General features: G+C 37.3%; 2 protein-coding genes across 2 annotated transcripts in view; one reads left to right on the top strand and one right to left on the bottom strand.

The window, feature by feature from the left end:
* Positions 1-6,560, bottom strand: part of DNAAF6 (dynein axonemal assembly factor 6) — a 41,262-nt gene extending 34,702 nt beyond the window's left edge. The window contains exons 1-2 of the mRNA XM_030306033.1: positions 6,510-6,560; positions 1,080-1,247 (exon numbers count right to left, since the gene is read on the bottom strand). Coding sequence (XP_030161893.1) covers positions 1,080-1,244 — 165 coding nt within the window. The 5' untranslated portion in view covers positions 1,245-1,247; positions 6,510-6,560. The remainder of the gene's footprint in view (positions 1-1,079; positions 1,248-6,509) is intronic.
* Positions 6,561-6,777: 217 nt separating this feature from the next.
* Positions 6,778-24,440, top strand: part of NUP62CL (nucleoporin 62 C-terminal like) — a 79,625-nt gene continuing 61,962 nt past the window's right edge. The window contains exon 1 of the mRNA XM_032592238.1: positions 6,778-6,926. The gene's annotated coding sequence lies outside the window, so the exon portion shown is untranslated. The remainder of the gene's footprint in view (positions 6,927-24,440) is intronic.

Here is a 24,440-nt window from a genome sequence, read left to right as displayed (position 1 = left end):
CCATCTACACATTTTATTTTCATTGCATGTCTTAGTCTTTATTTGATTCTGCACATTCCCTCTAATTCTTCCCGGATGGTGCAATATCAATCCAGTGTTGATCTGAGCCACCAAATTTGCTGCATATTCAGGTTATACTTGTTTTTCCACACAATAGAAGAAAAGAATTTGGGGAGGAGCAAATTAATATGCCTGCTCGCTGAAGATTGCTTATTTGTGGCAAACTGGTCATAATAACAACTTCACTAAAATAATTTAAAGCGGATTGACATATTCTGCTATAGTGTGAGGTTTCTGCCCCCAATTTTATTTGCCTTCACATAAGCACTCTGACAGCCAAGATTTGCTGATACCTAAGGAGTAGGAGAATGGAGAGCAAGGGGTTACATAAAAGTATTTTGATTATTCTGGGAATACTGCCAGTGACTGTGGAGTGGCCGGTCAGTTTCTGGAACTCTCCTTCCCCAAAATGAAGCCCATATTGCTGCTGTAAGCCTCCCTGAGGTTACCTGTCCTGATCCCAAATATTGTACAATAAATTAGATTCCACAGCTCTATCTGAACATGTATCACACAAGTCAGTTTTAGTAGGCTAAAGCTAGTTTGCCCCATTATTTGGCCCAAATTATTTTCTGTTCTGTTTTCATGTGTAGACAAATTTTAAAAAATCAAGGAAACTTGATTATGGGGGCCTAATTAATAGTGTCTAGATGAAATTATTTGTTTATACACATACTGTCTAGAGGCTTAAAAATCCTAGCTACCACTCATTTCAATGGTTGTCAAGCATTCTTTGGCCATAAATATAAATGACAAACATTTTAAAATGTGGCTATTGCTACCATAGTTACAGAACTATCTTCCTATTCACTGTTCAGGTAGTTTAGAAAAAAATATAATTATGTTTGCTAGAAATGTACTAGAGGTTATACTCTCATGAATAATCAGTCCTACAGCCTCCTGTGAATGTATCAGATGACACAGCCTTGCTCCCATAGCAAAGGTTGGAATGAGTTGTTCAAATACAGTTTAACAACTTAGCATGAACAGAATTGATTCATCTGTAAGTATACGACCACCTGTCCAGCCTCAAAATCATCCTCTTCAGGATAAAGTAGCTTGGAGAGAGCTTGCAGGGCTGAAACTGAAGAAATGGTTTCAATTTCCATGTTTTCAGATTCCATGTTTTCAGTTTCCATATTTTCGGTTTCTGTATTTTCAGACTCCATATTTTCAGGTTCCATATTCTGAGGAAGAATATAATCAGAGAGAGATATTTTGGTTTTCTATTTCATTGAAGACATGAAGATTAAATTTTTAATCAACCCTTGATGATGCCTAGCATTATATTGCCATTTGAGAATTCTAGAGGGTTGGTTCATTGACTTTAGTGAAAAGTTCACAGAAAATAAATGAACTGTTTTTATGATTGTAATAGTGACACTGTATATGTTTATCATGGAAATTTGAGGAAATAATACATTAAAAGCATAAATAGGAAAATCTCAACTACCTACGATCCTACCAACCATCAGTCTTTTAAATAGTCCTTACAGTTAAATTTGGGGTAGGAATTCAGAGTCCTTAAAAATCTTGAAAGTGTCACAGACTTTAATGAATAACCTGAATAAAGACTATTGCTAATGATTTGAACAGAAATGTAATAGGAATCTTTTCTACACTTCTGCTAATATTTTTAAATGTTATTTTATAAAATCAATTCACTGGCAACACTTCTTTAGTGCTGTTACTAAACGATCCACTAAAATTTCTGCATTGTGCCTAGAACAGTAATACAAAGGGATTTTCAAATGTGTGCTGGTACAATCACCTATCAAAATCAATCTGCATGCAGATGGTGTTTTACAAACCTTCTGTTTTATGTTTTACTATTATTTTGACTTTCTTTTTTAAATATAAAACTGATCTAAATGCTTATTGAAGAAGTCAAGGGTATGAAAGAAATGTTAAATCTACCATAGGAGCAGTATATCATAGTGGTTAAGAGTAAGGTCTCTGGTGTCATGCTGCCTAGATTTCTATTATTTACTTCCCGCTCTGTGACACTGGCATGTCATTTAACCCCATTTTTCCTTACCTATAAAATAGGAATAATAATACTGCTACCTCATAGGGTTGTTACAAGAATTACGTAGCTCAATACATGTAAAAGAGCTTGGAACAGTACCTGGCACATAGTAAGCACTCAACATATGTGAGCTATTGTTGGTCCTTTAAAAACTTAATTTTGCTGGACATGAATATCACTTCTAATAATGATGTTAAATAAGTTAATGATAAAACTCATTACATTGGAAACTCATTAAATTGCAAAAGGTAAAATAAGTGGTGAGAAAGCAATCTTCTCTCACAGTATGGTCTGGTAGTCTGCTATGGAAATGAATAATTGACACATATTAAGTTAAACAAAAAGGCTCCTGTTTATATTTCAAAAGTTCTAGTTGATTATGTGTTCATTAAATATTTGCTGAACACTAAAAGCAAAAAAGTTTATTGACACATTTTCTACCTTTGACAGCAAAAGGGGAAATGGATCCAGATATCAGATGCAATGATATGAACAGTATTTTGAGTTGAGAGTGCACAATGAGACTTTTAAAAAAACAAATATAATAGAAACTTTTATTATTCCGCTATCTCCTACCTTACAAACTTGTGATGGCCTTATTATACAATGTAGGTGAAAGAGTTTGCTAAAATGTGAAAAGCTGTATAAAATTATTATTGTTTGGCACATGGTGCCAGCACACACAGATACTTAATGATAATGCTTGTAAGAGCTCAATGGTGAGCTGGTGATAGGGGAATAAACTGGAACCAGCCAAGCTAATGCAGAAGAAGTGTATTCAGAAGTCCAAAATATAGTATCTGAGGTAGCAATCAGAACTGCTATTCATAGATTTTCGTCTTCTTGGGAGGGACATGGCAGAAGGAGTCTGGGGACATGAGCAATGTTTCAAGGCAAAAAGGTTGAAAAGCATGGTTAGAGGGAGGTCTATATAGGTGAAGCAGAATCCTGGTCCATAGGTCGAGGTATAGGAGGCAGGATCTGGTTCTTGAGAATAATTGGAGAGTTGGCAGCTAGGGATAAAGGTTCAGAATATGGCAGGGTTCAACATCACAGCTGGAAAAGACAACCAGACCTTGAATCCAAGGCTTTCTTGCGTCCCTGCTGCAACGCTGTCATTCAGTGGGTATGGTGGATACAGGATTTAGGGAAAGCAGATTTATTTTAAATCCCTACCAGTTGGGAAGAAGTTCTGGCCTTGTTCTCATCTGGTGAGAGGCAGGGCAGTGTGGGCAGTGGGAAGCCATACCTGTAAGCCGAGAGTCTTGAAAACTGGAGCTGGCATATAGTCAGTAGTTTATGAATACTGAATGAAGCATGATTAAATTCATACGAATGTTGTATTTAAAAGTAGTCACCTTGGAAGGTTATACACTGATGTAAATTATGCTATCAGTGCTCAAAATATTTTGGGATTGCCTTCATATGTATTACTAAGAAAATAGGCATCCTTATGATTAAAAATCAGATTTGTCTCCAAGTGATTTCTAGATGTATCTAGGTATCACATCTACTTTTAAAATATGAAGATTTGGTACTTTGAGGAGGTTCAAAAGAATAAGTAAGCTACAGGCCTCAAGGCAATCATGAAAGAGCATTTTCAAAAGTAATTTGAGCAATACCAACAGCAAGTGGATAGACTCCCAATGTGATTGCTTTAAAGGGGATGCCACTTCTTGGGATGCATGTTCAAGTATACAACAAATCATTCACAATAATTGATAGTAACACTCTATGTATCCAAAGCATATTAGGAGTTAGACTTCTTAAATCCAAATTATGCTAGCATAAAATGGCATAGATTCACAAGTAGCTAAATTGGAGTAGAGATAGCATAATGAAATTGGCCCTTAAGCAAAAATAATTTTTACCATAGCAACTGTAATAATAACCTGCAAACACGAAATAATAAATCAAGACAAGCTTGTTATTATATTTTGAGATGTAAAGGAATCACTAGTACTTTGTGAATAACTAAATAGTTCAAAGTATCAAAAGAGAAAAACAATGATATGAATTTTTGGAAAAAATATTCTAAATTCAAGGGAAATGAAGATTCTACTAGATTTTTTTAGAAGTTTAACAAATTAAGAATAATTAAACTATTAAAAACTTTGAAGTTTGACAAAAACAGATCACATTGGAAAAACTAAAGCAAGATGCCTTTTTACAAACTGTGCAGTGTTATTTATTTGTAGGGCTATCTTTTACCTGTAAATTTGACATATGTTAGGTTCATCGTAAGCCTGGCAACCAAGATCCTTTAGAATATTACACCCATCTAATTTTCTGCCCCTCCCTATTAATTCTCTTACATGCAATGTGTTCTGTTAAAAACTGAACTGCTTATTAAACATAGCTTATAATCTCCTGCCTTTGTACCTGAGAATGTATTTTTCCTTTTGCTTAGAGTACTCTTGTAGTGTAGTGATTAAAAAAAAAAAAATTCCAGAGCCACACTGCCTGAATCTGGCATTGTCACTTAAATAGGCCAATAATACATTTAAATTAAATGTAAGCAGTAGTTTCATCAAAAACAAAATATATTGCCAAATCAACTTGAGATTTGGTTATTAGAAAATAAAATTTCTAGGCCCTCTGGTTTTATTTCTCTCACTCTCCATTGCTAGGCTGACTCCAATGGAAGCATCTTCTGGACATCAACTTGAGCCCGCAGGGCCTTCCTACATAAAGGTGTGATTGGGGGACTCTCTCTTGGTACCAGCCACAAGAGCTAAAGAGACAGACGCTTCAGAAACAACTCGTTACCAAAACATTGAAACCAGTTAGGGACTAGAAAAACTCAACCAGGATTGCTCCAGATCCATGGCACTGAAGCAAGATCAGTAACCTGAGATTAAGTCAGACTCTGTGATGGCTGGTTGATACCAAGTAGTATCCTTTGGGAACTTGTTTAACAGGTAAACACATATCCTTATGTAAAGCACTGTTGCTAGCCGAATGATTTCAAAGTATTCAAAAGCCATTTACTCTCTTAAAAAACACAAAACGAAACAAAACAAAAATCCATTTACTGTCTTAAATAATTTGGCATTTCTTCTGCAACTCTATTTACATAATAGTTAGCAATTCTTACGTTAAATTCTTCTGAAAACACAAAAGTAAACATCATCTCTGCCTATGTCTGAATTAAATTACAATATACTGGCTATTTTTTACATTTGTTTTACAGTATACACATCAATAATTCCCTGCTTATTAAAAATAATTCATTTTTGGCTTTGTCTTTACAATACCAAGAATTATTTCCTTTTTTAGGTCTCAAACTTTCACTGCTATAAAATGTACCAAGTCATAAGTAACTATGAGGACTTAACAGAGTTTTTTTTACAAATTTAAAATACATTTAGTAGAAGATGACTTTTGAAAGTACCTGGAATATTTCATAAAATAAATGAGACTCTTTTGATTCAATACTTCCTCTATTATTATTTTAGACAAACTTAATACACTTGTCAATAATTTTTTTCTCTCATTCTCATACTCCACCTTTATCTAAAAAGGAGACAGCAAATTTTCCTTCACTATTTAGACAGTTTCTCCCTAAGTCAACAGGCCTTTTTCTTAATTTCTTTGGGAATTAGTCTCTGTTCTGAATCTTTGTCACAACAGGAAGGTCTTAGGAGAAATGACCCCTACCCCTCTGGTCAAATTCTGTTCTCTCCCCTTAATCAGATTTTATTTTTTTTACACGGTTTCTTACTTTTTGACAGGTATAGTTCAACGATATATAATACTCTCCCAATCAGTCCTTGGTGAGTAGCAGGCTTGCCAAGTACAGGTAGTCTTTACACACCACGCTCTAGCCCACTTAAGTGTGGCCCGCTGTTCAGTCCTCAACGGATCTGACCAAGACCGTTGGAACCCTCAGGCCATTGTCTACGTAGCAAGCTCACGGGCCACTTCTTTTTCCCCGTTTGAACAGCGTTATACCCCCTAAAAATATATATCCTAACCAATGCACTCTGGATAAACCATGTCTGTACATGTAAAACAGAAGGAACAGTGGCTGCTCCAACTTGGAGCACCCAGATCTACCTATAAGGACACAGTTTTCACTCTCAAATTAGTGTTACAACCATAAGTGTGGTGAGTTGACAGAGGCACTGGGAAGCCTTCACTTGCTCATTTTGGCTTTCAGACAGTTGAACAGCATCCATTCCCTGTATGGTAAACTGGCCCCATCTCTCACTCACATCCTGATAGACCGAGTTGTTTAAAGCCGCCTCCTGCTTCTAGTGTCTAGGGCAGGGGAATTTAGGGAAAAGGTCTGTTCTATTTGCAATTTGTGGCTTTTCTGAGTATCTCTCAGGGTGGTAAGTACTCCAGAGTTCTCCCCAGTTTCTCTGATAGCCAGGGCATTTGAGGACTTCCCTTCTTAAGTTTCGGGTTTCCTCACCTGGGTCAGTTTTCGGGTAGCTGGCGGGGCTCCGAAAATAGACTGCGGAAAGCTCTGCGTCTCTGTGTTGCCTAGGTAACAATTTTGTTGCCCCCTCCACCCACCACCTCTGGGTTCCCGCTTGACTTTCCTGGCCAATCAGAGAAGAGTTTCCTTTGAAACAACACCAGAATCAACCAATCCGGGCTCGTGCCAGTAGGGGTCAATGGCCGCCCTTTCCAGTTAACTAGGTGGACCCCAGTTAAGCGTCTGTCTCGGTTAGCGTCACTTCAGCTGCAACCGGTCCGCGGTAGACGCTGGTTTTTTCTCCTGGTCCGAGTAGGCCCAGTTCCGCCTTTCCGGCCGCTAGACAGTCTCGGAGGCCCTTCCCATTTACTTTGGGAGCCCCGACGGCGAGCGGCGGCGGCAGCCACCAAGGTAAGTTTGCAAGGTTTTCGTTTGTCCCAGGCATCGGCAGGCTCGCTCATCATTACACTTTTCCCGCACGTGAATTCCAAACCGGAAGACTCCTCCCGCGGCTCCTGGGCAGCGGGAATGGATGCATAGGCTCGGTGGCCCCGGGGGGTTGAGAAGGTTTTGCCGCAGCTCTCCACGCGCTCCCCACGCCTCCTCCCCGCCGCGCGATAGAGACACAGGTTGTGGTTCGTTCAGGCTCAGCGTGTGTGTGTGTGTGTGTGTGTGTGTGTGTGTGTACTCGAGCGAGCGCAGGTAAGGTGGTACCGCGCTTCTTTTCCTTAGCTCGGCTTGTGTGGTGTGTGGGGAGGGGGCGTGTAGGGTGGGAGCGCGCTTTTCATCGACTCCGTGTGTGTTGTGGGGTGGGGGTGGGATCACGGTTCTTTTCCTTGGCTCAGAACGTGTGTGTGCGCTGGGGGTGGTGTGTTTTGTGTGTAAGGTGGGATCGCGTTTCTTTTCCTTTGCTGTGGGCATGACTTCTGGGCCTGAACCCCTGGGGTGAGCATCCCTGCTACACCTTGCTCCCGCTCCCAGTGACACAGTGGACCTGGTCCCCTGCTTTTTCCCGCCTTGGAGTGGAGAAACGCAGGCACGCCGCCCGCTTGCCACTGCTTGGCAATCTGCGTGTCTTCACTTCACGTAGACGTGCAGTTGTGACCCTAGTTTCCCGTGGATTCCGTGGTTTGGTTTTAAGCAAAAGGGGCGTGGCTTAATATACTTTTGGAATGTTCGCAACTGGTTAGTTGTGTTTGGTAGTGGGGCCCCTAGTACATTATTTGAGTGTTGTAAGCAAGGAAAGATAGGATGGCTTTCATGGATGGTTGTTACTTTTGGTTATTGGGGGGATTGGAATTCGATTAATGAATTAACTAAATTTTTTTCCTTCTTTGGCTATCATATTTTACTAGCTTCCTCCCTATCTGGTGAAGTGAAACTTGAATAATTTGTCCATTCTCCTTGTTATATTACCACAGTAAACAAACAAAATGGAAGTATAATATTTAAGTTATTGGCTAAAAGTAAAGTTACTGGCTTTTTGGCCAAATTAATTATACCACAATATCCCTTATGACTACAAATGTCTTAAATTTTGTTATTTCTCTAGATAGATAACTTGTGGAGTGTAGCTATATGCTATGCTGTCTCTTGATTGCTTTTTTTCTATTTTCCTCATTGTGCATTATTCTAAGTCGGTAATGCCTAGCTAGTACTTTTCAGACCTTTTTGCTGTGACTCACAGAAATAAAATTTATATTGTGGCCCAGTATATACATATCCAATATATAATTGACAACCATTTCACAAAAACAATACTTACTACATGCAGTTTACTCTGATAGTCTCCATTATGTACTTTTTTTAAATGTGGAGTACAAGCCAGTAATGAATCCTCACTCAGTTTGAAAAACTTCGATCTTTGGTTTTCAAACTTGTGTGTGTTTAGGAATCACACAGGATGTTTGTCACTGTTGGGGCAGAAGAAAATTTTTCTCTGTCCCTCAGAATTCTGGCTGGACTAAGAATTAAATTGACATGAGACCTATTAATAGGAGAAAATCAAATTTAATTTCATACATAAGGGGAATCTACAGACATGAAATTCCAGACAGGCAAAATGAAGTCTAATTGTCATCCTGAACTAAGGAGAAAAGGGGGATAAGGGTCTGGGACTTCAAAGGGAAGGAACACAACTCACAGGAAGATGAAAAAGAGTAAATGTTTGGTAAACAGATGTTTGCTGGGCCATTCAGCAACTGTACGACTTAGGACTTTAATCAAACAGGCTTTGCTTGGTTCCTTCCTGTCTACTATACCTAGTTCATGTTATAATGCAGTTATCTGTCGTGATAGCTCTCTTCGTGGAGCAGGTCCTTCATCTAAAATCTTTCAGGCAGCTTTTGCTGAGGGCAGGGAGGAGGGGTGGGGAGTCAGCTTCTTCCTGAGTCTTTGGGCTTTTGTTTTCAGATCAGCATAATCTACATACCAAAGTGGCCCATCTTAGGGCCACCTGTCCTTGGCCCCTAAATCGCAAATGCTGATTTCCCTGGCTCCAGCATCTGGTTATGTGTGTCTCTGGTAGGGGAAGGTGGTTCGAGTAACATTTTTGAAGTGCCTGGTTTAGTGCCAGATGCACAAGGATTCAGTAAACCATAGTTTACTTCTTGAGGAGCAAAGGCTATTTATCTTTGGGGATTTAATTGCCTCTTCAAGGTTTGGCCTGCCCCTGGCAAGGTGGAATCCAATGTTAAGCACTGTTTTCCCCAGGGTTGAGGAAGTAGGAAAGTAGGGGATGAGCCCTAGATCTGAGATGAATCTGTGAATACTTGGCTTCCCTGGAGAATTTTGTAAATACAGAAATTTAGGGATAGAAGAACACAAACATTAGAGCATTTCAGTGATTATCCCAGGATCACATTGTAAGTAAGTGGATCTCAAAGATAAAGTCACTTGATGAAGTCTAATATTCTTGATAGCAGGTCAGATCTAGAGGCAGAAGTTGAAACAGGAAGAGAGCTTCTCTGACTTGCAGAGGCAACAGAATTTCTGGCTTTTGACTGCTGGCTTGGTTTTAATGAAAGGAAACTTGAGAGATCTAAAAAAATAAAAAATACACCTAAAAGATTTTGTGGGTTATCGCTATGAAAAAGGGATTTAGTTTAGCATATTTCTCTTGTAATATATAGAACAACTGTTTTAAAACACTAACTAGTTAAGTAATTTATTCAGCCAGCATTAAAAGAAATTAAAGGTGAAAAATCTCCCTCAAATCTACTACCAAAAATATAACTGCTATTTCTGTTCCCCTCCTATTTTATTCATATGTACCCATATTTTTAAATAATTTTAATCCTTGCTTGTATAAGTTTTGTTCCTTTTATTTAATATTATTCTGGGAATCTGTTCAATGTGGTTGATAGTTTTCAAATTTTTATTAGTAACAGCATCCTAATGGTCCATAGAGTGAGATGGCTATAATTTATTCAGCCTAACCCAACAACAGAAAATTATTTCCAGTAATTTCATGCTATCAGTAACACTGTCAAATTTGGGTTATTTGAAATCATTTATATAACTTGTACCTTACATGAAACTCAAGGGGAATCTTAACAGGAAGACCAGGGATTTGGACCTGAGATGCTAGTGTTTGCCACTCCCCACTTTAGATGTATGAATTTACCCATGTAGGTTTTTGTCGCTAGAGAAGCAGTGATCAACCATAATATCTATTGTACATATGAATTAGATGGGATGTATTTTTTAAGTAATGAGTATAGACATTTTCAAAATGATTTACTTTAAAAGATACATGAATCCTAGCAGATTCAAGTGCCATAATAACACTCATGCTGATTAGCTTTCTTTATGAATATCTTTTCCAAAGATTGTATGAGTGCGGATTCATTTGTAATTAAAAACTTTTTTATAAAAGGTCCAATTAAGTTGACTGGGAGAATAAAAGCTATAATTGGTCTTTATTAGCACATCTCCCTTTTCAAAGCACACATATTGTCTTATTTTCTGTCATTCTAAAACATTAACTAGTCCCTCTTTTTAAAATGATAAAATATTTCGAACAAAAAGCACAGAGACTATTTTACACCATCATCCACGTACCTACGAAAGATTTGACAGTTGTTAACATTTTGCCATATTTTCTTTAGGTATTGTTTTTTAAAGAACTAAAACATTATAGCTAATTCTTTGTACCCCTTCCCAGTCTCCTTTCCTTCCCATCCCAGAGATAATAGTTCTTCTGAAGTTGTTGTATATTTTCCCAATCTATATTTTTAATTTATTTTTTATTTTTATTTTTGAACATTTATTCATTTTTGAGAGACAGAGCATGAGGGGGGAGGGGCAGAGAGAGAGGGAGACACAGAATCTGAAGCAGGCTTCACGCTCTGAGCTGTTAGCACAGAGCCAACACAGGGCTCGAACTCATGGACCACGACATCATGACCCGAGCTGAAGTTGGACGCTTAACTGACTGAGGCACCCAGGCGCCCCTCCCAATCTATATTTTTAAATGCATTCACATGTGGATGGCCGTAAATGATTTGTAATATGATTTTGTATGTCCTTTATCATTTACAGAAGTGGTGTGCTGTATTTAACTCTTCCGCAACATTTTTGGGTCACCATTGTTTTTGAGATTTTTCCAAATTGCTAAATATAGATAAAGTTAGCTATCTTTTATTGCTGTATTCTGTCCTATAACTGTGCCACTTTAAAAAAATCTCCATTTCCCTATTGTTGCTGGACATTTAGGTTGTTTCAAGTATACAAATATTCATATTAATCATGTAAATACTGTATGGTTCAAGTAATATGAAGTTCCCAGAATTGGCAAATTCATAAAGACAGAAAGTAAAATAGAGGTTACCAGGGGCCGGGGGAGTGGGGAACAGGGCATTATTGTTCAGTACCAGTACAGAGTTTGGCACTGAAAGAGTTTTGTAAATGGATAGTGGTGACTGTTGAACAACACTGTGAACATACTTAATGCCACCAAATTGTATACTTAAAATGGTTAAAATGGTAAATTTTACATTATGCATATTTTACCACAGTCAAAAATGACAAACATAAGAATTGTGCTTATTTTTCAAAGGCATGTACTTGATTGCCTTTTTTGTGGAGTGAAGCACTGAGAAAAGTGAGATTTATTTTTAAAAGTAAACTTATGGGGCGCCTGGGTGGCGCAGTCGGTTAAGCGTTCGACTTCAGCCAGGTCACGATCTCGCGGTCCGTGAGTTTGAGCCCCGCGTCAGGCTCTGGGCTGATGGCTCGGAGCCTGGAGCCTGTTTCCGATTCTGTGTCTCCCTCTCTCTCTGCCCCTCCCCCGTTCATGCTCTGTCTCTCTCAGTCCCAAAAATAAATAAAAAGGTTGAAAAAAAAATTAAAAAAAAAAAAAGTAAACTTAAACTATATTAGCCAAATCTATTTTTCTTTGCAAAACGATGGTTTTTGAGATTTTTGAATGACTACTGTTACTTGCATGCTTGTGTAAGATGTTTTTTTAATTTTCAAAAATTTTTTTCATGTTTATTTTTGAGAGAGAGAGAGTGCATGCTAGCGGGGGAGGAGTAGAGAGAGAGAGGGAGAGAGAATCCTGAGCAGGCTCTGCACCTGCAGTGCAGAGCCACGATGCTGGGCACCATCTCTGGAACCATGAGATCATGACCTGAGTGGAAATCAAGAGTTGGATGTTTAAGGTTTCTATGCATACTGTGCTTCAGAAGTTTCTGGGGGGTTATTTGTTTGTTTGTTTTTTGCTATACTTCTACAATGTTTTGGGGAGGGTTCTTCTAAAAGTGGGTATGCCTTTGAGGCTTTTTGTTTGTATTTGAATTCCATTCCTCCTTTCTTTCTTTGACTACTGCTCTCAAGTACTCTCTTCTCTTTCTCTTCCCCCCTCCCCATAACCCTGATCTTCTCCCATTTCCCAATCCCCCAACCCCACTCTGGCCTTCTTGGTCTCTCTGCCCCGTTTCTGATTAGCCATGCCTTCCCTTTGGGTCTCTGCCCTCCCCGTCTGCCCTCTCATGAGGCCCCCTACTGCACACACACACACACCCTGCTCACTCTTGGGTCCTTTTAAGGGCTTCCATGTTTCTCCCTCTCTGAGTCCTTTGGCCCACCCTCCCCTTTGGTCCCACCCTTGGTTTTCCCTTTTCCAATTTTGTAACTGCTCTAGGCATTTACTGACAATGAAACCTGTTTGCTGGCAAATTGCATGCCTCCACAATGTCACACTTTTAATATTTGGAAAATTGGTCTTAATTTGGGGATTAAAAAAACTTTCTAAAAGCTCTCAAAATACGATTCTGACATCATAGCTTTGATATGTTATTGGATGAAGGAGGAGAAAAGAAGTTAATGTGAAAGATAATCGGTAAGTTATACTGCTTAAGATGTTTAATATGAACTCCCAGCTAATGTACCATTTCCAGTAGCTCTGTATTTATTGTGGCATAAAATAAAATGATCATCATTACAAGTTTGATCCCTTCCTGTTTCCCTTAAAAATGGCTGGACTAATTTCACCTCTCCCTATCCATTTCTCTTCTGGGACTCAAACACTTCAAATAAAGCATTAATAACCCAGTTTCTACCTCTAGAGTTGGCATCCATAATTATCAGTGGCAAATAAGGATCCTACTTTTGAAGCTTACATTTTTCTGCTTTCTGGAAGGCTCTCTTGGTGGAACAAGGGGTTTCTTCAGTGAATTTGTACTTTTCCTTTGCTTTTCTGCCTCTCTCCTTAGTTTGATAATTAATGATATATATATAACATTATGATATTAATTATATATATATATATATATAATGGTTATTTTAGAGAGAGAGAGGGAGAGAGCATGAGTGGGGGAGGGGCAGAGAGAGACACAGAATCCCAAGCAGGCTCCAGGCTCTGAGCTGTCAGCACAGAGGCTGAGGCCGAGCTCAAACTCACAGACCATGGGGTCATGACCTGAACCGAAGTCGGATGCTTAACCAACTGATCCACCCAGACATCCCGATAATTAATGATATATTAAAGAATCATATATATTATCAAAAGTTGCTATTTATGAAGATGGTTTTATAACATGACTAATCATGCCATATCATTTAGTCATGATGTTCTTGAGACGGTGAAGTAAATTAGTGGAGCTTGATGGTTGTCAGGTAACTAAGCAGTTTAGGGGGAGTGTTGCCTGCAAGAGAGAATAGTCTATTTGCTTCAAAGAAGAAAGGAAACATTTTTAACAAATTACATAGCTGAGCTTCTGTGCTCGTCACCACTTGACAATCATTTCTGAAAGTAATATCAGGGAGTAATAGCATGAGTGATCCCCCCAAATCATTTATACTTTATAAGATGCCTCTAAACATTTATGCTGAAATGGTTTATTATAGGTACTCGAACTTATTTTGTTTCTGCCATTTGAGATACAGACTTCTCTTTCTAATATTGTGTTCCTTACGCTAATATTAAAATGAAGTATTGTGTCCATTTCTTTCACTTACTAGTTGCTTGGCCTTGGGAAAGTGATTTAGTATTTTCAGAGCCTCGGTTTCCTCAACTATACAACGGAGATCAAGTTTCTTTATGATTTGTTGTAGTTAATGAGAAGATAAGGAGTTTCAGATTCAATAAATGCTATCTTTTATCTTTGCCTCTTTATATTACATAAGAGACTCAAGAACTTAAGTGGTAAAGATGTGTCCTGAAATGACCTACCATAATTTGTTGATCTCCATTCGGTTTTCCTATTACCCAGAACACTCCTAGGATCAATAAATGATGATAGGTAGTACACAGAGAAGATAATTTTCATGTTGATAAATTAGATAGATGTGTAGTAATTATTTTTGAATTCTAATTTGAGATGCAATTTATGTTTAGTCTCAGGGCCAGCTCCAAGAGTGCTGATATCTCTGATTTGCTGATCCCTCACTGATAGTGAGGAGAACCCCAGCATTATATATTGGAAAGCTTTTATATAGCACTTTACATTAAATTAAATCAGACAAGGTAATATATTTGGAGGGCCGTTTATAAACTTATTGGTTAAAAAATATTTTGGTGGGGCACCTGGGGGCTCAGTCGGTTAAGCGTCCGACTCTTGATTTATGCTGGGATCATGAGGTTTGTGGGTTACAGCCCTGCATCAGGCTCCGTGCTGACAGTGCGGAGCCTGCTTGAGATTCTCTCTGTGCCTATGTCTCTCTCTCTCTGCCCCACCCCTGCGCTCTCTCTCTCTTTCTCTCTCTCTCTCATAAAAACAAATAAATAAAACATTTTTTAAAATAAAAAAAAATGGTTACTCATTTAGTGGAACTGTCTGAATTGTAGAGGTAAGGAAACTGAGGTTCCAGTGCATTTAAGTAACTAGCATAGTCTGATGGGCAGCAACACTCACTGCATAGTTTTCTTTCTATCCAGTTGTTGCGGAAATCAGTAAGCCCCATTTAGATCGGACTGCCAGGCAGGGAGTGTCTTCCCATTTCTAAGAACCTTTTCAGTGAGCTCTGATGATTTCTTTGGGCCTGATGGGTTTTTTTTGCAGAAATCTTTTACCATCCAGTATTTCTTTCTTTGAACATTGTGCTTGCATTAAGACATCCAGGATTTAAAAAAAAAAAAAAAAAAGCTGGGCTCAACATAAACTGTAGTTTTGTCAACTTTCAGCTCCTATAAACAGGCAGTGTGGATGAAGAGAAATAGAGTTTGGCTTGAGGAACTAATCAATGACAGAGACAGATATCCCCACTTAAAGCCACGTATAGGGAGTACGGACTTGTTTTCCATTTTTTAATAAAGCAATGATATGGGAAGCTGAAGTGTGCTAGCTAAGATCCTGTTTGTTAAAAAGGATTGGGAACACTGATTACTTTCAGACTGTTTTAGATGAAACATGAATTTAAGTCTGTATGTTAAAAGAAAGAATTCAAGAAAAGAAATCCATACAGGGGCACCTGGGTGGTTCAGTCAGTTAAGCGTCTGAATTTGGCTCAGGTCATGATGTTCATGGGTTCGAGCCTCACGTCGGGCTCTGTGCTGACAGCTCCGAGCCTGGAGCCTTCTTCAGATTCTGTGTCTCCCTCTCTCTCTGCTCCCCGCCCCCCCCCCCAGCTCACACTCTGTCTCTCTGTCTCAAAAATAAATAAAAACATTTAAAAAAAGAAGCTCATACAAATTAATAGAATATGCAGCTTCCAAGCATGGGAAAAATAAAAAGAATAAAGAAAATTCCATCAATCTAAATATGTGGACAGAGATAAAAGATATGTATACCGTAGCAAATAAAAAAAACAAAATAAGATGGAAGAAATAAGTCTAGGTGAGTAGTTAACAATAAATGCACATAAATTAAGCTCACTCAGTAAGAGACTTTTAGATTGGATTTAAAAATTTTCAGCTTTGCTATGTATAAAACCCATACTTAAAAGGTCTCAGAAAGGTTGAAAACAAAGGTATGGAACAAGATACACACCAGGCAAATACCAACAAAAGAAAAATTGTGAGGCAACATTAATGGCAGACAAAATATTTTTTAAGGCAATTTAGTAATAGACATTTCACACTGATGAATAGAAGAAAAGGCTCCAAGAGACTATCAACCATGAACCTATGCCCATAACAATGTAGTCTTGAAATATGTAAAACAAAAAGCAATGGGATTATGAAGAGAAATTGACAATCCCTAACAATAGGGGAGACTTTTTAAACACCTTTGTCAGAAAATGGTTAAGGAAAATAGATTGAAAAATGAAAAAGTGTAAGAATATGAAAGATTTAATGTCTAAATGAGATGGAGGGGAGAGAATCTTTAATGCCAAATTCTTAGTGACAAAAAATGCATTTTTAGTCTAAATGTGATTTTTGCTTTGTTTTGTTTCTCAAATTTCTGAGTTAGGAAAAATTCAAAGGTACATGCTACATTTAACAGGGAAATTCTTAAATTACTTCCAAAAGAGTAGAAAGCTCACAAATACAAGAGGATAGGAAAAAACGTTCCACCTTTTGATAACTACCACAAAAGACTCCTTTGGCCTGCAGTGTGACATTGATGACAATACCTAAATCTGAAAGTGTTCATTTCTATTACAGTCTCAAAACCATGGTTTGAAAACAATGAAATTTTCTGTCAACATTTATAATATTATCATATAATTACATATCATACATATTATCATATAATTACATATCATAAATATATAATACATATAACTATATGTCATGTAACAGTAATATATTTTTATCATATAGTTTATAATAACATAGTACTTAAAACCCCAGGAGAGTGGTACCCTTGGGAATGTAAGAGTACATTAAAAACTCTAATAAGCCTTTCTTTCTGTGCCTTCTTGGACTGAATTACACTTGAAATTACCATTTGGGGCTTACGTTTAAAAAGTTTTAAGATGTGTATATGACTTAAGAATAAGCATGTCAGGGGCACCTGGGTGGCTCAGTTGGTTGAGTGTCTATTTCAGTTCAGGTCATGATCTCATGGTTTGTGAGATTGAGCCCCGTGTCTGGCTCTGTGCTGAGCATGGAGCCTGCTTGGGATTCTGTCTTTCTCTCTGCCCTTCCTCTGCTCCACATGCATGCTCTCTTTTTCAAAACAAATAAATAAATAAACATTACAAAAAATAAGCATGTCATAACCAACACATTCAGACAAATACTGTCCTCCAGAATTACCTGTGGGTAGATGTTCACTTATATCTACGACACTAATACTACTCAAGATATCTATGATACTAATACTACTCAAGATAACCATATTTCGTCAATTTTAAGAAGTTCAGTTTTTCATAGTTTAACATCTCTGAAATTGAAATGAGTCTTACTTAACAGATGATGGTGTTTTATAATCCCCTTTGGCCATGTGGCAGTTGTGATATTATAGTTGTTCCTGTATGCACATGTAATTTCAGAATATCTAGGATCAAAACTTGCATAACGGGTGGCTTGGGTGCAAACCTTGAGACAACGGGACATCTCTTTTAACTCCTAGAAACCAGTGGTTGTGGGGAGAGAATGGTGGAGATGGTTAACTGACTCTAGTTATTAATTATGCTGAAATGAGAGACAAAAGGACACTAGTCTACACATTTGCAAAGCTGACTTGAAAGCATATAGCTAAATGGCTTTTAGTTCTCTTAATGAGTTCTTTTGCTGTATTTACTCTTACATTCCCAAGGGTACCACTCTCCTGAGGTTTTAAGTGTTATGTTACTATAAACTATATTATAGTTGCATATTATTGTATATCATATAATATATGGTCATATATTATATATTTATCATGTGAAGGTATATGATAATATCATAAATGTTGGCCAAAAACCTCATTGCTATCACCATGGTTTTGATACTGCATCAACAGTGTTCCTGGTGGCACAGAAGACATCAAAAAATTTGAGTTGAAAATTGGATTCTGAATAGTTTTTTCTTAAGATATGCGTGTTTGATTAAAATCTGTCTACATTGAAAAGAGCTCTTTCAAAAAGTATAAAAAACTTTAAGTGATAAGGAATTGTGACAGGTTGGCCTTTTTTTTCTTACTGGTGCATAAAGTAATGGGGTTCTTAACTTTGATGAAATATTTCTTGAAACTGATTTCATAGAATTGCATTTCAGAGCTATTGTTTAAAAACTGATCTTTAGACACATCCCATTTTATAAATCTTGACTTGGGTAGAATTGTTAAGTACACAATGATTTTTCCCTTAACACTTTAAAGATATTGTATCATCTTCTAGCGTTTATTGTTGCTAATGAAGAGCTTTCTGTCACCTTGGTTGTTACTCCTTACAAGATAAATCTGTTTTTTTCTCTCTGGCAATGTTCAGATTTTTTCCCCTCTGTATTTAATATTCTAGTGTTTGAATATATTGTATATAGTGTGTGTGTGTGTGTGTGTGTGTGTGTGTGTGTGTGTGTGTGGTGGGGAGGGGTTGCCTGCTTGCAATTTTTAATCTGAGGACTCATTGTTCTTCATTTCTAGCAAACTCCTTTATTAAATTTGAGTATTGTCTCTGCCGTTTTATTTTCTTCTTCTGATATTCCTTCTGGATATATATTGAAGCTTTTCTTTTGTTTTCTTATCTCCTAATTTCTCTCTTCTTCCCCATCACTTTATCCTCCCTGTATTCTGGCAGATATCTTCTGTTCTCTCTTCCAGTTCATTGATTTTTTTTTCTTGTCAATTGGGTCTAGTCTTATCTCTGGAGCCTTTTAATTTCTTTTTAAATTTCTTTTATTATTTTTTTTAATTTTTATTTAATTTATTTTTTTAATTTACATCCAAGTTAGTTAACATATAGTGCAATAATGATTTCAGGAGTAGATTCCTTAATGCCCCTTACCATTTAGCCCATCCCCCCTCCCAAACCCCTCCAGTAACCCTCTGTTCTCCATATTTAAGAGTCTCATATGTTTTTGTCCCCCTCCCTGTTTTTATATTATTTTTGCTTCCCTTCCCTATGTTCATCTGTTTTGTATCTTAAAGCCCTCATATGAACGAAGTCATGTGATATTTGTCTTTCTCTGACTAATTTTGCTTAGCATAATACCCTCTAGTTCCATCCATGTAGTTGCGAATGGCAAGATTTCATTCTTTTTGATTGCCGAGTAATATATATGTATATACTACATCTTCTTTATCTATTCATCCATTGATGGACATTTGGGCTCTTTCCATACTTTGAGGAGCCTTTTAATTTCTAATAGTGATAACCATTTCTTAGATTCTCCTTGGTTCTTTTTCACATTTACTTGTTTGTTTTATGGATATTATTTGTTTCTTGAGCTCTTTAAACATATTAAACATATTTTAATGTGGCATTCATATTTCTTTATTATCTCTAATTCCTTGAATGACAATTCTGTCATTTTTTCAGGTCTGTAGACTGCTTTCTTGGATGTTTTATAATTCTTGTCTAGGAGTTAATTTTCTGGGGGCTTTTTCTGACCCTATGTGACCTAGGAAGTGGGGACACCTCTTTCCTGAGGACATGAGCAACCTACTTGGATCCTGAAGGTTTCATGAACTCCTAATCAGTTTTTATGTTAGCATTTTAGCTTAAAGTTTCTACTCCATAAAGGCGAATTGAATTTAAGCCATCTATGGATATCTTCTTTACCTGCTTGGGGTTTCTGCATGTTCCCATCACCTTTTCCATTTCCTTAAATCTCTTTCCCAGATTGAAGCTTCATTAGGCCTCTTGATTGGGGAGCCTTACCCTGGTGGCCCCAGATCATACCCATAATCCAGCATATTTCCAGCTGTTAAGGCACATATATCATTCAGGTCTCCCCCTTGGGCTAATGAAGCAGCTTCAGCTTCTGCTTATAGAAAAGAATTCCTTCTGTATCTGGCACCTGAAAAATTGCCTTCTTTCTTCAAAAAGTCTGCTTTGTACTTTTGAAAGTGTTGTTATGAAGTACCTTTTAACTGATATTTCTAGGAGTTTGGAGTATGTGAGAGTGATTCCAGTGTGGCTTCTATCCACCATCTTGACTTGAAGATCTCATTGAGATCTCTGAAGTTGGTTTTCTTCCATTCCTCTCTTACCCCCATATAGGGTTTGGAGTCAGAAGTGGGTTTATTTAATTCTGGAGGAACCGGTACCTGTATAGGTATGTTCACCTTGGGCTCTGCAGATAATAGCCACTACTTCAGCTACAGGGTTTACTTTCTCTACACCTGGTCCAAGAGGGTTTAAGTTTGGGACTCCATCCCAACCAGTTATAAATAAGGACATCTTCTACTGGTCTGTTCTCATTCAGCAATGCAGCTCCAGCTCCACAGACTAAAGGATTCAGCTTTGGTATACCATTTATATCAACTTCTGCCCCAGAAGGAACGGAGTTTTCTGTAGGGTAAGAGCAGTACTGTTTGATTCTTTTAGTGGCTACACAGGCAATTAGACAAACTTTCCATTTAGAGTATGGAAAGGCTAAACAAAAGGTATGGCATTTCTAAGTCAACTATTTGGAATTCTGCCACTCATTCCCAAGATAGTCTTATAAATTGAAGCCATCTGAGATTTTAAGGTACAAGGCACATTGAATTCTGATCTGTGATTTCCCTTCATTTTATGTGAGCCATAGGAGGGGTAGCCACTGAGTTTTGGACATATATCATCTTGTAATTAGGCTCCTTGCTTATTAACTCTCTCTCTCTCTCTCTCTTTCTCTCTCGATCTTTATCTATTGATCATTGTAATGACCTTGAGTATACATTATTTCCTCCTGCATTTCAAAATTTTAAAGAGAGCATTCTTTTAGTGCCTTTTCTGTCAATCCAGATGGATCCAGCCATTTCTTTCAGTAGCATGTGGTGGTCCAATGAAAGCTGGGGTATTCTCTCTAGAATTCTCCTTAATTCTGTTAGTTATGTAATAACTTGTAATATTTGGTTATCTTTCCTTCTGTAGTGAGATGAAAATGTATAGAACAAAATCTTGTAAACTGTTCATACTTAAAACCTAATTTGACAGGAGCTATGTTATCTAGCTACCATTTAATGTGCCAGAGAATTATTATGTGATTTTTTTCCTTTTTCTGTTTAGAGTAAATACACCAAAATTAAACCTGGGCAACACCTGCTTTCAACAACCTGCAAGTGATTATAGGGGCTTTGGGGCTGGGTACCAGCACTCTTACTAATTCTTTAACAAGCAGTGTTCCTTCACACTGGGTGACAGCATCCAGCCTTTTGCTTTCGGCTCTGCTACCACCTCTGCTGCTCAGTCTGCAACTGCCACAGGGTTCTTGTTCCTCAGTGGAAAGAAAGTACACTTCAGACTGGGAGGGCCAGTTTCAATACTGTCTCAGCAATGGAGAATGCAGCTCAACCAATAGCATTTGCAGGATTACCCCTCACTCCTACTGCTCAGCATCTAGCAGAACAGTTGCTACACAACCAACTGTTCCTTTCAGCCTTGGTGGAGAGCCTGCAGGAAAGGTTTGAACTCCGCTCTCCAACAGAGAAGCAAGGTATTCAAGATTGATTTCCAGGGGCACCTGGGTGGCTCAGTTGGTTAAGTGTCTGACTCTTGATTTCAGCTCAGGTCATGGATCATGAGATCGAGCCCCACATGGGGCTCTGTGCTGACAGCGCAGAGCCTGCTTGGGATTCTCTCTCTCTCTCTCTCTCTCTCTCTCTGTGTCTCTCTCCTCTTTCTCTGTCCCTCCCCAGCTTATTCTCTCTGTCTCAAAAATAAATAAATTTTTTTTAAAAAAGATTGATTTTGAGATTCTTTTTTTTAATGTTTATTTATTTTTGAGAGAGAGAGAGAGAGAGAGAGAGAGCAAGCACAAGTGGGGGAGGGGCAGAGAGAGAGGGAGACACAGAATTTGAAGCAGGCTCCAGGCTCTGAGATGTCAGCACAGAGCCCGATTTGGGGCTCGGACCCATGAACCGTGACATCATGACCTGAGCCAAAGTTGGAGGCTTAACCGACTGAGCCACCCAGGCGCCCCGAGATTCTTTTTTGATTGGTTCAAATCCAAATATTACTCACTTCTCTTGCTGGAGTTTAGTGTTATTGATAAATGTGATAGAAATTAAATCCAAACTGCTCCTTCTGGTGTTGCAGTTTTAGATTTAGAACCAAGGAATGTTTGTTTTGGAAAATGTTACAACCTTCTGGGAACCAGTAGTCTAGACAAGTCTGCATTTAGTAGTGAGAATTATACTGAAAAGTTGTGATCAATTGTTTAATGTTTGTGTTTAGCAAGTATATTCTTATTTGCAGTCTGTTGATATGTTGTTTTCCATTTTGAAAATAAAACTTTTGAAATGAAACTTATCAAGAGGTACAATAGAACAGGAAAGAAAATGCTTTTGGAGTGACGTAAAAGTTTAGAGAATATTGAAATAATAATGCAACGTCAGTTCTGTGGCATGGTTAGGGAATGGTAAAATATTTTGTGTGGATTACCAGTTTCCAAATAATTAAGATTCAGTAAAATACATTTAACCTTTATTGAACATTAATGAGAAGGAATTTAGGGTCTTGCTAAGCCAAAATACAGTTAATAAGGAGTTCTGGTTTATAAACCATATAAACTTGGTTTTATTGTAAATGTAAATATTTGAGAACTTGGGAAATACACTGAGATATTAGTATATTTTACTTTATAGCACATTTTATTAAATTAGATATTTATAGTAATAATTTCAGAGCTTTTTGGGAACAACCAAAAAGGAAAAATATTTTTTAAATTATAGATACATAGAAATATATAACTTACCTATAATTTGTAGTAGTGATAATACCAACTTTGATGTTTGGTATGGCATGGTAGTACATAAAGAGATGAAGTGGAACATTAAAATAATTATGGTGCTTGAATATTTGGTCACTACCTTGGGGGACATCATTAATTTTATACAAATGAATTTTTGGTATTAGAAATAATACATATCTGTTATTTTCAAAATGTATGAAATAAATGTTTTGAGTTTTGGCTCTGTTCTTTACTAGTTCTTTGACCTTGGCAAGTTATTTTAACTTCTCACTGGTTGGTTTGCTCATCTATAAGTGCTCAGCACTTACCTCATAGGGTTGTGGGGATTCAAGAAGTCCATATAGGTGAAATGCCTAGAATGCCTAGAAGTCCATATAGGTGAATGCCTAGATATTTTAGGGATGGCTCTTATATGGCTCTGACATATAATAGGCACTCAAAGGTAGTTTCACTGTTGTTTTTATGAAAATCTGCATTTCTCTGCAGTGTTACATATGTTGGCTATTATCCTTTTTGTGTGTTTGTTTTTTTAATTTGGTAGCTTAACAGTGGAAATAATATTACCATTATCTTGATTTACATTTCTTTAATTACTAACAAGGATGACTTCTTTTTGAATTATTTATTGAGTAATTGCATTTATGTGTGTGTGTGTGAGAGAGAGAGTGAATAAATTCATTGTACCTTTTGCTCAGTTTTCTAATATGGTATTTATCTTTCTTGTTGATAATGTAGTTGTGGTATCTTAACCCTTTGATATTTGTGTAAGAAGTATTTCTCCCAATTTGTTTACATTTTTTTCTTAGTGTTTTATAAATATTAAAAGATTTTATTTCTTTAAATTAAGTGTTTTATTTTGCCATAATTGTAGATTCTCATGCAGTTGTAAGGAGTCATAGAGATTCCACATACCCTTTGTCCATTTTCTCCTAGTGGTAACATCTTGCATAGCTATCATACATTATCACAACCAGGATGTTGATACTGACAGTCAAGGTATGGACTAGTCCTGTCACCACAAGGATCCTTCATTTTGCCATTTCAAAGCAACCGTTGCTATAATTTTGTCATTTCAAAAATTCTGTATAAATGGGGAATCATACAATGAGATATTTTAGGGATGACTCTTTTCACCCAGCTTAATTTTCCATAGATGCATCCAGATTGGTGTGTGTATCAGTTATTTTTATTGCTGCATAGTATTCCATGATATGGACGTACAGCAGTTTGTGTAACTATTTGCCCAGGGATGGATATCTGTTATTTCTGCTTTTTGGCTGTAATGAGTAAAGCTGCTCTGAACATTTATGTATAGGGTTTTTGTGTGTGTGAACATAAGTCTTCATTTCTCTTGGCTAAATGCCCAGGAGTACAATCACTAGATCGTATGGTAGTTGTATATTCAGTCTTATAAGAAAGTGTCAAACTGTTTTCTAGAATGGCCATACCATTTTACATGCCCCTCAGCAAGTATGTGTGATCCAGTTTCTCTGCTCTTCACTATCATTTGGTATTATCACTATTTTTCATTTTAGCTCTTTTTGCAAATAGTGATATTACATTATGGTTTTAATTTCTATTTCCCTAAGGGCTAATGATGTTGAACATCTTTTCCTGTGCTTATTTGTCATATGTATATCCAATCTGTTCATGTCTTTTATAGTCTGATAAAAAAAAAGCATTCAAAAATAGTAATGTATTATATGGGTCCTTTTTAC

Source organism: Lynx canadensis, chromosome X (genome assembly GCF_007474595.2).
Source record: "Lynx canadensis isolate LIC74 chromosome X, mLynCan4.pri.v2, whole genome shotgun sequence".
NCBI classification, from domain to species: Eukaryota; Metazoa; Chordata; class Mammalia; order Carnivora; family Felidae; genus Lynx; species Lynx canadensis.
The sequence above is the reverse complement of the archived record's forward strand: the minus strand, read 5'-3'. Positions and strand labels throughout refer to the sequence as shown.